Source organism: Bubalus kerabau, chromosome 20 (assembly GCF_029407905.1).
Source record: "Bubalus kerabau isolate K-KA32 ecotype Philippines breed swamp buffalo chromosome 20, PCC_UOA_SB_1v2, whole genome shotgun sequence".
Taxonomy (NCBI): Eukaryota; Metazoa; Chordata; class Mammalia; order Artiodactyla; family Bovidae; genus Bubalus; species Bubalus kerabau.
In genome coordinates, this window is record NC_073643.1 from 9,609,065 (window position 1) to 9,623,726 (window position 14,662).

The 14,662-nt window shown below is 36.0% G+C and overlaps 1 protein-coding gene across 17 annotated transcripts in view; it reads right to left on the reverse strand.

The window, feature by feature from the left end:
• CLASP2 (cytoplasmic linker associated protein 2) overlaps window positions 1–14,662 on the reverse strand; it is a 180,761-nt gene that overhangs the window by 117,982 nt on the left and 48,117 nt on the right. For all 17 annotated transcript variants that reach the window (XM_055557784.1, XM_055557778.1, XM_055557781.1 and 14 more), the window contains one exon: window positions 7,048–7,194. In XM_055557784.1, coding sequence (XP_055413759.1) covers window positions 7,048–7,194 — 147 coding nt within the window. The remainder of the gene's footprint in view (window positions 1–7,047; window positions 7,195–14,662) is intronic.

Below are 14,662 nucleotides of genomic sequence, written 5' to 3' on the forward strand. Positions count from 1 at the left end.
TCCCATTAATACATTCAAATATTCCAAATTTAACTGGAATATCAACTCTAGGAGGACAGGTCTTGGTTCCGTTCCCTGATATTTCCTAGAGATTAAAAAAGTAGCAACACACTGAAAAAGCTTTCAGTGAATATTTGCTCATTGCTGCCTGGCTGGACAGGTGGATGCAAATTAAAAGAAAGAGGTACCAAATGACATTCACCAAATGTCATTCACCAAAATGACAATTAATGAAGCTGTTCTATTCAATGCTGGAGAAGGTAAAATAATGTCTTTATTAAAATGAAACACAAGTAACCTAATTTAAAGGAGTCTATTCTACAGATTTCCTTCTAGAGAAGGAAATGGTAACCTAGAGTATTCTCTTCAGAAGAGACTGGCAGGCTACAGTCCATGGGGTCGCAAAAGGGTCGGACATGACTTAGCCACTGAACAACAACAAACAGAAAAATTCTATAGATTAGAAGCACCAGAAGGTCCAAATATATAAGTACATGGAGACCTGCATTCTTAGTAATGGCATTAAGTTGTAAACAACCTGAATGACATTGACACTGAAATGATTTATTAAATCATGGTACATCAACAATGTGGAATACTCGACATTATTTAAAAAATGTGATAGCTCCCATTCTTGATGTTAAAAAAACGAAAATATGTTTTGTGGCGGGAAAAAAAGCAAGTTGCAAAGTGTTTACGAGCACGTTTAATGTGAGCAAAATCTAATCTATATACCTACACAAATAAACATGGAATAAGATATGGAAGGAATATCATAGATAATACTGGCTACTTAGGGCAAAGAGATTAGAGACAAGATACTATGAACTTTTTTTTCTAAACATTTTTCTAATGTTAGACTTATTAACAGTCAGTATATCTTTCATGGGCATCCCAGGTGGCTCAGCAATAAAGAATCTGCCTTTAATGCAGGAGATGCAGGTTCAATCCCTGGGTCGGGAAGATCCCCTAGAGAAGGAAATGCAACCTACTCCAGTACTCTTGCCTGGGAAACTCCATGGACAGAAGAGCCTAGCAGGCTACCTTCCATGGGGTGGCAAAGAGTCGGACATGACCTGGCAACCAAACAACAACAACATGCCTTTTACGTCAAAAAAAAAAAAAAAAAAAAAATCAAGCTATGCATTGCATTACTAAGAAACACAGAAACTGATTCTAAAAAGGGAAAATGTCTGTGTATAAAATAGATAACTACTAAGAACCTACTGTAGAGCACAGGGAAATTTATTCAATATTCTGTGGTGACCTAAATGGGAAGAAAACCCAAAAGAGAGGAGATATACATATACATATGGCTGAGTCACTTTGCTGTAAGTAGAAATCAATACAATATTGTAGAGCAACCATACTCCAATAAAAATTAATTCTAAAAAAAGAAATTTAAAATTTTAATTAAAAAATTAAATGTACAACATGGTCATCATAGAAATAATGTTTATCAATTCAATAGTATAATGTGATAAATATAAGCTTAGAATTATAAGCTATCAATATTAAAAATTTCTACTTTATATGGACCAAGTCTAACTAGAGGAAAAAGTCCCTCCCATGTGTGACCTATGTTAATGACATTTCACTCTTTTCTGAGACAAACTTTGAAGTCAATTTGCCTACCTATATATGACACTATATCGCTCAGTCATGTCCGACTCTTTGCAACCCCGTGGACTGTAGCCCACCAGGCTCCTCCGTCCAAGGGATTCTCCAGGCAAGAATACTAGAGTGGGTTGCCATTTCCTTCTCCAGGGGATCTTCCCGACCCAGGGATGGAACCCAGGTCTCCCACATTGCAGGCAGATGCTTTAACCTCTGAGCTACCAGGGAAGCCCTCATAGTTTTCTAACACTTAAAATCTCAAGTCAAAAAGTATAGGCAAATGAAGCATGGAAAGGCCAAAACACTACCAAGCACTAATACTAGTTGGTGGGACAATGAGCATGGACAGATATTGTCATTTCTTTTCCACTTTCTTTTCCCTTGAGCATTCTGATGGTCTGCTCAGTGGCTAATGTGAAGCTCTACACATAGCAGGCTCTACACAAAGATGCAGACAAAAACAATAACTTCTCTCTGAAGACAGTGGGTTTTCAATATGCCGACTAATTTCAATCAAAATAGTCTGCCTGTTTATACTATTTCCTCCCTTCTCTTAAATATTCTCAATGCTTCATAAAATAAACTTTGCACAATGAAATTTTTTTCAAGTTTTGCACAACAGGTAAGACGAAACTGAGGTAAAAGAAAATAACTGTAGCAAAACACATATATTTTTAGACATACCAGGTAATTAGGCAGCTTACTGATTTATATTTAACTACTTATCAGTTAATTATTCAAATCATATTTATCTCAAAACCAAAGTTAAGAGAGATAGCACCAGGGCTTCTTATGAATAAATGAGAGGGGATTCACAGTAATTTAAGACAGAACCAATCCCTAAATTCCAAATGTAATAGTGTTTTGCTACATAGGATAAAAATAAGAAATATGTATCTCATGTAGTAAGAGGGAGGAGATGACCCAGAGATGATCCAAAAAGCCCTCAACAGTGGGCCAAACACTGGGCTCTTGTCTCGTCTCTGCTAGTAACTAACTGGTCTTGGATATATCATTTACTTATGAGTCTCTTCATCTGAACTGGGGTTGTATCACCTTTTAAGATAACTTCAGGGTTAAAATCTTCTGGGTAGTCTCATTCCCAGTCATTAGGGGGAAGAAAAGAGGAAGAAAGCAAGCAAAACAAAATACACAAACTGGAAAGTTTCTTGGTTTTATATAATTTCAAAAACAAGAAACTAAGGTTTACAAATTAAAAATTCAGATTTCAAGACTAAACAAATTCTATGAGATTTGTTTTATTAATTATATACCAATTTTCATAATCTTGATTTTGTTTAAAAGGGAAAACAACTTTGCTGTTTGCATGACAGGAATAAACGGGAATGATTAGCATAATCTGTGGGAAATAGATATTTGGACATAACTAATAAAACAGGTAAGACAAGCAAGACAGGTGACAAATCACTAACCTCAAAATCTGGTATGAATTATAAATAAGAGCAATTATATCATCATCTAACTCAATTTTTATTTTTAAAAAAGAATAGCAGCCAAAATAATTGGTACAGGAATAGGGACATTATAACTCAGAAGATAAGCTTTAAAAAGGCAATTGTAAAGAGGAAAACACTAAAAAAAGCATTTCCATTTATAATGAAAAATTACTAGTTTGCTTATTTCCAAATATTCTACTTTGTTGGGAATCACGCTAGTTGAGACTTAAAATGACTGATTTGTGGATGTTGAAAATAGTGATGATTCCTATAGATTTTAATCTCAGAACTTTAGGATCTAAAGTTTAGTGAGTTTAGTACTGGTGGCAATATAACAAAATGCTTTTTGTGTTTCACCTACTTATTAAAAGCATGACCAGTTCAAGTTGCTTAAATTCACCAAACTATAGTTTGCTTATCAGTAAAACTGAGATAATAAAGTACCTAAATCAGAGTTTTAATAAAACTTGAGTTTTATTAAATTCAAGGTTTAAATGAAAACATACATAAAAACAGCCCCTAGGTTTTTTTTGGAAAAAATTATTGACTAAAATACTATAAAAATGTAAATATCTGAAATAATCAAGTACATTCACCAACTGTATTGAAGCCATTAAGCCAAAAGAAGTGAAAATGTGTTTATCTAAATTCCTACTATGAAATCACAGATGTTATTCAGAAAAATGGACTATTTAAGGGAATTCGATTTATCTTTATTCTAATTTGCAAAGCATAAAGACACTTTTGATATCCACATAATATGGATTTTCATAGCAATGGTATATTCATATGGAGCAACCCACAATCTTTTTAAAAAATTCTCCTTGGTGTAGAGAACCAGGTATGAGAACAGGTTGGCACATCGAGCCAAAGAACAAAACAAAACTAACACTAAAGATTAAACACAGGTCCCTACTGACTTTAATTAACTGGATAGGATATTTTGCTAAAAATAGCATACACCTCTTTAATCTCGACATATATCTCTGGTAGAAGTAAATTAAACTCCAAAGCTTCAAAGCAGATTCAATCAGGGTTCTAAAGAAGCTCACTTTATTTTTATTTTGGAAATCTTCCCTGAAAAGAAATTTGTTAAACACAGTGAACTGTGATTGGCTTTTACCACTATTATATACCTCTACCTACTGTACCCTTTCAATTAGGAACTAATCATGCCTATTTATTACATACCATGGAGCAGCAAACAAAATGCTTGGACTGAATCACCATTATTCCATATAAAGTTATGAGAAATAATATATACAGTCAGGAAAATGCAATAGTTATAACAGAGGCAGGACAACCCTCAAGTATTTGAAAGTATCATGTTAACAAATAATCCACCTTCTCTGCGTAAGTTACAAGGAGCAGATTTTTAAGCAATATAAAACAAGAATTAAATTATCCAGATTTGCAATGGCTTCTAACTTTTATGAAGGATACTATGCCAAACTGAAAGAGCATAAGCAATCAATGTACCTTTTGATTCAGTAGTTTAAAAATTTATTCCAAGAAATGGCAGGAGATGTACTGAAATATATACATGAGACTGATGGCATACGACAGCAGAAAACACGAAAGCAAGCCTAGATATTATTTAGCCATGAGTAGTTTTAAATTAGTAATTTAAGACAATGAGAAAATGGTCAGGGTTAAGTATTAATGTAAAGAAAAAACGTATACAAAACTATGTAATGAAGGATGCCAATCCTGCCCTCCTAAGAAAATATCTGTATGTGTAAAAATAATGGGAAAAGTAACTATAAAAATAACTAGAACAAAGTACAGTTGATTTTGTCTTGTGTAGTGGTACTGCAGATGGTTTTTGTTCCAAATTTAATCCATGAATATATACTTAATCAGATGCTGAATAATCAACCACGTATCAGGAATACTGTGAAAGGGACTGCTATACCTACATAGTAAATTTAACTATATGACTCCCAATGTCCCTTCTAACTCAAAGATTCTACAACTCTTAAGAAAACTATCTGCAACTCATTTAAAAATCAGTAAGCCTCTGCCAAGAACAAAAAAGTTGAAAGTCGTATTTTCAAAGACGGACTGACAGCCAAGAATAGCATTAATTTCTGAAGCAATATCAGTATCTTCTGGCTAAGAGTTTTTTTTCTTAGATAGAAAAATGGGCAGGGAACGTAAATGAGCTATGGCAAACAAAAGAAACAAACAAGCAAAAAACCGCAGAATGAATATGCTATCGCCAAAATAATGAGGAGGAGGAAGAGAGGAATGAAGGAAAAAGGAAGGTGTATCCCTTGTTTTTATCAAAAGGGCTACCACCAAAACAGACAGCATCCTCTGTACGAGTGATTAATGATGACAATCCTGAAAGCTACCTACACTCCTCTATCTGGTAGGATTACAAATCAGAGAAGGGAGTATGGTGTTAAGAAAGTCTCTGCTTCTTTAAAAAGAAATCTGATTTTATCAATTTGATTAACATCAGAATTAAGTGACTTTCATCAAAGAAAAGAAAACATGAAAATCACAGCTAATTATAAACCACTGGCTCAGAGTCACAAAAATGGTAAATATGTTCACAGTGCATTTTAAATATTAATCCATTTTAAGTCAAGACAATTTCATAAAATAATTATCATAATATCACAGATTGGAAACTTATAAGTCAAAATAAAGAAAACATATTCCCCTTGTAATTAGTGAAGGTAGCCATTTGTTACAAAAGTAAGCCACCAAGAATGTCATTAACTTTATACCAGAGATAAGAATCCATACTAGACATCATGTAATAGGATATAACGATTACAGAATGAGAATATACTCCTAAAATTGCAAAACAAAAAGAAAATGATTAAATACTAAAGTATAAATTACTCAAAATATCGAGAAATTATTTATATGCATGCAAATATACACGTATATACCATACCATACCATCTTTCTTGCTAGTATTAAGGATATTTAAAAGATGAAATATTTATAATAGTTTTACTATGTTTAGAATATCCTATGACGTAGAAAATAACATTTGGTTGTATAGAAAGATCAAGAAAACACAACTTATAGAACCTGGTCAAAACACAGTTTATTTTTCTTTCCTTTTTGTTTTTAATAAAAGAACTGTAGACAAAAAGAGAAAAAACAAAATCCTGAAGACCATGACTTTCCCACTAGCTATCATAAACAAGGAAAAATTTATTTTCCTAAATTATAACACATAAATTAATTAATAAAAAAAGAGAAAGAAACTACTGTCTTTTTAGCATTAAATATTTATCGTTTTTCTTATAGAATTCATTTTACTGTAAAAACCTGGCAAAACTAGCACCTTAAAAATACAGCTTTCTAATTAGTGGATAAAAAAATACTCATAAAAAATTCAAAGATAAAAAATATGCTAAAAAGTTTAATATGATCAAAGAATATACTATGTATTGTATAGCTGCCATAAAACCTGGTTTTTCCTATTTATTATTATTTAATCCAAAAAACATTTTTGAGGTAATTTTACTTGACCACCACCCATTTCCTATTGTGACAAATTATTCAATACCCAGGATCTTTAACCATTTCTCCAATGTTAGAGTATTTAAGACTTCTGCCCTAGATAAATGTATATGAACAATATATGAATCAGTACTTCCTTAACAACTAAAGCACCTGAAAATAGCCAAATTCTGAAAAACCCTTCTCCTTGAAAACAAAAAGACCCAAACCCCTAACACGCCCTTAAATCTCTTTTTATGGCATCTGAAAAATAAATAATCTCAAGAAAACACAAATTCACATATGTTCTGACAGAAATATCAATATACGATATTTTAAATGTTTTCGGAAAGGCAGCACATTCTTCTGAGTGCTGCAACAGATTCTCTGGCTCTGCAATCCTGCTGCAGTCATGAATAAACATATTCCTCTGAAGTTCTAAGTATGTGTGGCCAGATCAAGGGCATGAGGCAAGCACACCAGATTTGAAATGGATTTACATTACCTCCAACCTTAGGGCCACCTGCTGAACCAGGCTTCCTTGCACTGTTGACAGGATTTCCGGATGTTTTAGGTGCAGGAACCTTGAAGGCCGAAGCAGCTGATGATGGCCTATTTCCATCCACTGATTCTTCATCATCAAAGCTTTTATCTGCACAAAGTGTTAGAAAAATGTATTTTAAGAGAACCAAGCTTTGCTCAATTTTCCATAAGACTCAAAAATCAAAAAAGGTATGTATAAAGTCATTACTTTCTAAGATAGATAATACAAAATAATGCTCCTCTGAATAAGCATTTATATACTAACACTATATAAAATAATCCAGTGTAATTTAAAATCAGTTTACAATATTATCTTAGTTCTTACCTAGCTATATTAAGTCAAAACATAAAACCAAACACATTAACGCTGAGTAGTAAGAAGCATTTTTCATTTCTCTGCTACTCATACAAGCATTTTCTGCCAGCTCCTCCCATAGTGCATCTTCCAGCACACCCTGCCTTATTTCTTAAACCCAGATTCTGCAACTTACAATCACAGATCCGTTTGCAAATCAGTCGCCTCATTCCTCTGAAAGCTCTTAATTTCCCTCACCCTAGGATGCTCTGGATAGTTCACATGGCCAAATACAATAGATTTGATACTAATCAAAGATTCTATCAAAAATAGACAGCAACAACCACAGAACCACCACTGAGGTTTGTGCCGGCATTTTTCTTTCTCTTCCCTGCCCTAGGTGCTGTAACAGCCAATCAGCTACAAGGTGACATCATCTTATGGCAGCTACTGCCAGATGAAAGGTAAAAATTCTCCATGTATTTAAAAAAATTCTCCATGGAGCTGCAATCCTTAAGTCTATAACAAAAATTTCAAGGGTGTTCAAAATTAAAGGTTTATAAACCTAAATATGTTTCCTTCTCTTTAATTCACATGAAAATTTATACAAAGAAAAAATAACCTTTTCTTCAATGTTTGTTCTGCTGGAGTGCTTCTTATTGCATCAGTAAAACACGGAGCATCACTGCGCTCGTTACTGTGCATAATTAACTCTGTAATCTTACAATTTGCTGTTTCTTTAGGCCACAGAAACCAAACTGAACAATTTGTTCTCATCAACGATTCAAAAATATTCTGCAAAGCTCCTTTTGGACTATTTATGAATAACTACACTAGTATAACCTCCTCGTATAAAATGAACCCTCCCACCCCCAACCCACCCTCCAAATCACAAGACGCATGCATTTTACTCGTCTGAGAAGATGGTTTTCTCTAGGACCCTGCACAAACCAACCACGACAAACAAGATGGGCGAGGCAGAGAAGCAGCTTTACCAGAGGCTTCAGATCAATATGCCAGAATCTCTTCCTTTCAGTCTGCATCGCCTACCTACGCAAACACCCAAATCAGGTAAAACAGAATCATCCCTACAAACCACTGCAAGTCCAACTACTCAATGTATTAAAAAAAATACCAGACAAGTGTTAAGACTGTTTTATTTACTGGGAAAAAAAGAATCAAATAGATACCCTAATACAAACCACCTTACACTTCAGCAAGTGTTTTTCTTAAACAGTACAACTTGCAGGAAAAACATATCTTTTAGTTAAAAAATATATACATATTTTAGCAGTATTCTATTGGCAGCCAGTCTGGATCAATTATATCTATGGAGACTGCTCTGTTAAAAAACATTAATATAATCTCAAATAAATCTTCTTTTTTTTGAGGGGGGGGGACCACCACCCTATTTTTAAAAACTGCAGCTAAGAAGGACAGGGTATACACACAAATCTACAGAGCGAGAGGTACTAAAACATTGAGCAGCCAGAAGTTCCCATGGAAACAGCGCTCTCTGTTCCTACACACACACAAGAATTGAAACGAGTAAATACTTCTACCACTTAAAAATAATTAACTCTTAACATTCTAAAACTATTAGGAAATTAATTTTTCCCTTTTTATCAAAACAAGGCAGAGAAAAGTATATAAATTAAAGCACGCAGCCCAATTAATTTTCACAAAATGAATATGCTAGTGTAACCAGTCTCCAGACTAGTAGATCATTATCAATATTCTCTAAGCACCCTCACTGAATTGCCCTAAAGTCGTTATTGTCTATCAAAGCTAACTAGTCTAGTCAGTTTTGCCCATTTTTGAACTTTTATACAAAAGGAATCGAATAATACGTACTCTAGTACCTAGTTTCTTTTCACTCAATAAAATGTTTGGAAGACAAATTTTCATTGCTTCAAGTTTTTTAGTGCATGAAATGTGCCACGAGTTATTAATATCCATTCTACTGTTGATAGACATTTGAGTTGTTGCCTGTCTAAGACTGATATAAAATAGTGCTAAGAGGTGAGCAAAGTTAAAGGGTTCTAAAGCTTTCAGTATTAACGTGGAAGTAGTAAACACAGTGATTTACTTTAGGTTGCAGTAAAGCCAAAGATCGGAGAAGGCGATGGCACCCCAATGCCAGTGCTCTTGCCTGGAAAATCCCATGGACGGAGGAGCCTGGTAGGCTGCAGTCCATGGGGTCGCTAAGAGTCGGACACGACTGAGCGACTTCACTTTCACTTTTCACTTTCATGCACTGGAGAAGGAAATGGCAACCCACTCCAGTGTTCTTGCCTGGAGAATCCCAGGGACGGGGGAACCTGGTGGGCTGCCGTCTATGGGGTCGCACAGAGTCGGACACGACTGAAGTGACTTAGCAGCAGCAGCAGCAAGCCAAAGATGCAACTTTGAGAGAGGTTACCAAGATTGTAACCTCTAAGGCAGTGGTACTCAAAATGTTGTCTCAGGCAAGCAGCTGACCATCATTTGGCAATTTGTTAGAAATGCAAATTATGAGGCCCCAACTCAAATCTAATGAATCAGAAACTCTGGATTAACAAACTCTCCTGGAGATTCTGATACAAGATCAAGTTTAAGAACCACAGCACTATGATAGAAACAGGCAAACTTTTTCTAAACAGCCATATAGGAAATATTATAACCTTTGCAAACCTTACATATATGTAGTCTCTCTATGCAACTATTCAATTATGCCACTGTAGTGTTAAAGCATGATAACAATATGTAAGCAAATGAGTGTGGCTGTGTTTCAATAAATTTTATGTATAAAAACAGGAGGATGATTGGATTTAGCCTGCAAGCAACAGTATCCCTACCCCTGCTTGAGGGTAACCACTGAAATAAGAGTAAACACAAACATAAAAAAAGAAATCAAAGAAAAAATAAAATAACAAGAAAGAACTGATTAATTGAAAAAACTAGCAAACAACAAAAGACAAGAGGATAAAAATAGAAATAAAAGAAAAAGGAAAAATAAAATCAAATATATCAGTAACTACTTTAAAAGTAAATGAACTAAATAGTCTAAGTACAAGACCAAGACTGAACCTGTATTTAAAAACAGGTTGCTTAAATGAGAGATATATTTTACATATAAGGGTCACAAAAAAGTTAAAAGTAGAAGGAAGAAACAGACCATTATAAACATGAACCAAAATGTTTGTGTAGATATAATAATTTCAAACAAAGCAATTTGAACGAGCATTACTAGAGACTTTTTAATAATGATGAAGGAGCCCAACCCAATAGGGGTAAAAAATCAGAACTCTACAGTTTTATGCACTCATATACATTTCTCTTCAAGAAAATCAGAGATAACAAGGGAACATTTCATGCAAAGATGGGCTCAATAAAGGACAGAAACGGTATGGACCTGACAGATGCAGAAGATATTAAGAAGAAGTGGCAAGAATACACAGAAGAACTGTACAAAAAAGACTCAAACTCATGTCCTTTGAGTCAGTGATGCCATCCAACCATCTTCTGCTCTGTCATCCTCTTCTCCTCCCTCTGTCAATCTTTCCCAGCATCAGGGTCTTTTCAAATGAGCCAGTTCATCATATCAAGTGGCCAAAGTATTGGAGTTTCAGCTTCAACATCAGTCCTTTCAATGAACACCCAAGACTGATTTTCTTTAGGATGGACTGGTTGGATCTCCTTGCAGTCCAAGGGACTGTCAAGAGTCTTCTCCAACACCACAGTTCAAAAGCATCAGTTCTTCGGCGCTCAGCTTTCTTCACAGGCCAACTCTCACATCCATACATGACCACTGGAAAAACCATAGCCTTGACTAGACGGACCTTTGTTGGCAAAGTAATATCTCTGCTTTTCAATATGCTGTCTAGGTTGGTCATAACTTTTCTTCCAAGGAGTAAGCGTCTTTTAATTTTATGGCTGCAGTCACCATCTGCAGTGATTTTGGAGCCCACAAGATCAAGTCTCTCACTGTTTCCACTGTTTCTCCATCTATTTCCCATGAAGTGATGGGACTAGATGCCATGATCTTAGTTTTCTGAATCTTGAGCTTTAAGCCAATTTTTTCACTCTCCTCTTTCACTTTCATCAAGAGGCTCTTTAGTTCTTCTGCACTTTCCGCCATAAGGGTGGTGTCATCTGCATATCTGAGGTTGCTGATTATTTCTCCCATTAATCTTGATTCCAGCTTGTGCTTCCTCCAGCCCCGTGTTTCTCATGATGTACTCTGCATATAAGTTAAATAAGCAGGGTGACAATATACAGCCTTGATGTACTCCTTTCCCAATTTGGAACCAGTCTGTTATTCCATGTCCAGTCCTAGCTATTGCTTCTTGACCTGCATACAGATTTCTCAGGAGGCAGGTAAGGTGGTCTAGTATTTCCATCTCTTAAAGAATTTTCCACAGCTTGTTGTGATCCACACAGTCAAAAGCTTTGGTGTAGTCAATAAAGTAGATGTTTTTCTGGAACTCTCTTGCTTTTTCGATGATCCAGTGGATGTTGCCAATTTGATTTCTGGTTCCTCTGCCTTTTCTAAATCCAGCTTGAACATATGGAAGTTCATGGTTCAAGCACTGTTGAAGCCTGGCTTGGAGGATTTTGAGCATTACTTTACTAACGTGTGAGATGAGTGCAATTGTGCAGTAGTTTGAACATTCTTTGGCATTGCCTTTCTTTGGGATTGGAATGAAAACTGACCTTTTCCAGTCCTGTGGCCACTGCTGAGTTTTCCAAATTTGCTGACATATTGAGTGCAGCACTTTCACAGCATCATCTTTTAGTTTTTGAAATAGCTCAGCTGGAATTCCATCACTTCCACTAGCTTTGTTTGTAGTGATGCTTCCTAAGGCCCACTTGACTTTGCATTCCAGGATGTCTGGCTCTAGGTGAATGATTACACATCGTGGTTATCTGGGTCATAAAGATTTTTCTTGTACAGTTCTTCTGTGTATTCTTGCACCTCATCTTAGTATCTTCTGCTTCTGTTAGGTCTATACCATTTCTATCTGTTCAACTACAGCTTCTTCAGCATTACTGGTTGGGGCCTAGACTTGGATTATTGTGCCCACTTTGCATGAAATATTCCCTTGGTATCTCTAATTATCTTGAAGAGATCTCTAGTCTTTCCTATTCTACTGTTTTCCTCTATATCTTTGCATTGATCACTGATGAAGTCTTTCTTATCTCTCCTTGCTGTTCTATGGAACTCTGCACTCAAATGGGTATATCGTTCCTTTTCTTCTTTGCCTTTCACTTCTCTTCTTTTCACAGTTATTTTTAAGGCCTCCTCAGAAAACTTTTGCCCTTTTGTATTCCTTCTTCTTTGGGATGGTTTTGATTACTGCCTCCTGTAGGATGTCAGGAACCTCCGCCCATACTTTTTCAGGCACTCTGTCTATCAGATGTAATCCCTTGAATCTATTTCTCACTTCCACTGTATAATCATAAGGGATTTGATTTAGGTCATACCTGAATGGTCTAGTGGTTTTCCCTACTTTCTTCAATTTAAGTCTGAATTTGGCAATAAGGAGTTCATGATCTAAGCCATAGTTAGCTTCACGTCTTGTTTTTGTTTACTGTATACAGCTTCTCCATCTTCAGCAGCAAAGAATATAATCAATCTGTTTTCGGTACTGACCATCTGATGATGTTCATGTATAGAGTTGTCTTTTGTGTCAACAAAGGTCCGTCTAGTCAAGGCTATGGTTTTTCCAGTAGTCATGTATGCATGTGAGAGTTGGACTATAAGGTAAGCTGAGTGCTGAAGAATTGATGCTTTTGGACTGTGGTGTTGGAGAAGACTCTTGAGAATCCCTTGGACTGCAAGGAGATCCAACCAGCCCATCCTAAAGGAGATCAGTCCTGGGTGTTCATTGAAAGGACTGATGTTGAAGCTGAAACTTCAACACTTTGGCCACCTGATGCAAACAGCTGACTCATTGGAAAAGATCCTGATGCTCGGAAAGATTGAGGGCAGGAGGAGAAGGGGACGACGAAGAATGAGATGGTTGGATGGCATCACCGACTCAATGGACATGGGTTTGGGTGGGACTCCAGGAGTGGGTGATGGACAGGGAGGCCTAGTGTGCTGTGGTTCATGGGGTCACAAAGAATCTCGTACATGACTGAGCGACTGAACTGAACTGATGTTGTTGGAAGAGGGTGTTTGCTATGACCCATTCATTCTCTTGACAAAACTGTTAGCCTTTGCCCTGCTTCATTTTGCACTCCAAGGGCAAATTTGCCTGTTACTCCATGTATCTCTTGACTTCCTACTTTTGCATTCCAGTCCCCTATAATGAAAAGGACATCTTTTTTGGGCATTAGTTCTAGAAGGTTTTGTAGGTCTTTGTAGAACCATTCAACTTAACCTTCTTCAGCATTACTGGTTGGGGAATAGACTTGGATTACTGCGATATTGAATGGTTTCCCTTGGAAACGAAGAGAGATCATTCTGTTGTTTTTGAGATTGCACCCAAGTACTTCATTTCAGACTCTTTTGTTGACTATGAGGTCTACTCCATTTTTTTCTAAGGGATTCTTGCCCATAGTAGTAGATATAATGGTCATCTGAGTGTTACTAGGTTATCTAAAATGAAACTAAAGGCAAACAACTATAAAAAATGGATAAAATGTACACTTAAAAAAGTTTTCTTGGGGCTTCTCTGATGGTCCCATGGTTAAGAACCACTTTCCAATGCAAGGGACGTGCGTTGGCTCCCTGGTCAGGGAACTAAGATCCCACATGCCTTGGGGCAACTAAGCCCTTGGGTCACAACTACTGAGCCCTGGCACCACAATTAGAGAGTCCTTGAGCTGCTAGGAAAGATCCGTGTGCCACAACTAAGCACCAACCAACCAAAACAAAACAAATAAAAATAAACACTTATTAAACAATTAAATTAAAGTCTTCTTAATAACCTGACAAACAGTAAGAAATACAAAGACAAAACTTGTACTTTTGAAGGTCTATAGGGCAAAGGAAGCAGAATTTAAGACTCACATAAGATATAAAATATTAATAGACTTTTTCCACCAAAAACTGGAGTACCAAATGACTACTTGCAAGGTTAAAGTCAACTAAAAATAAACCCTTACCCTCTCATAGTCTTTTATTCTTTTCAAACTTTTCTCAAAAGAGAGCAATAGAGAAAAAATCAGGAGGACTTCATCAAGGTCAACTGCTTGGACAGCTGAGACACCCAAGGCCCTTAAACTCAGTAGGCTCACACTAGTAGTACTCCCAAGCAACAGCCAAAGCAAATGCAGAATTTTCCTGGAAGAA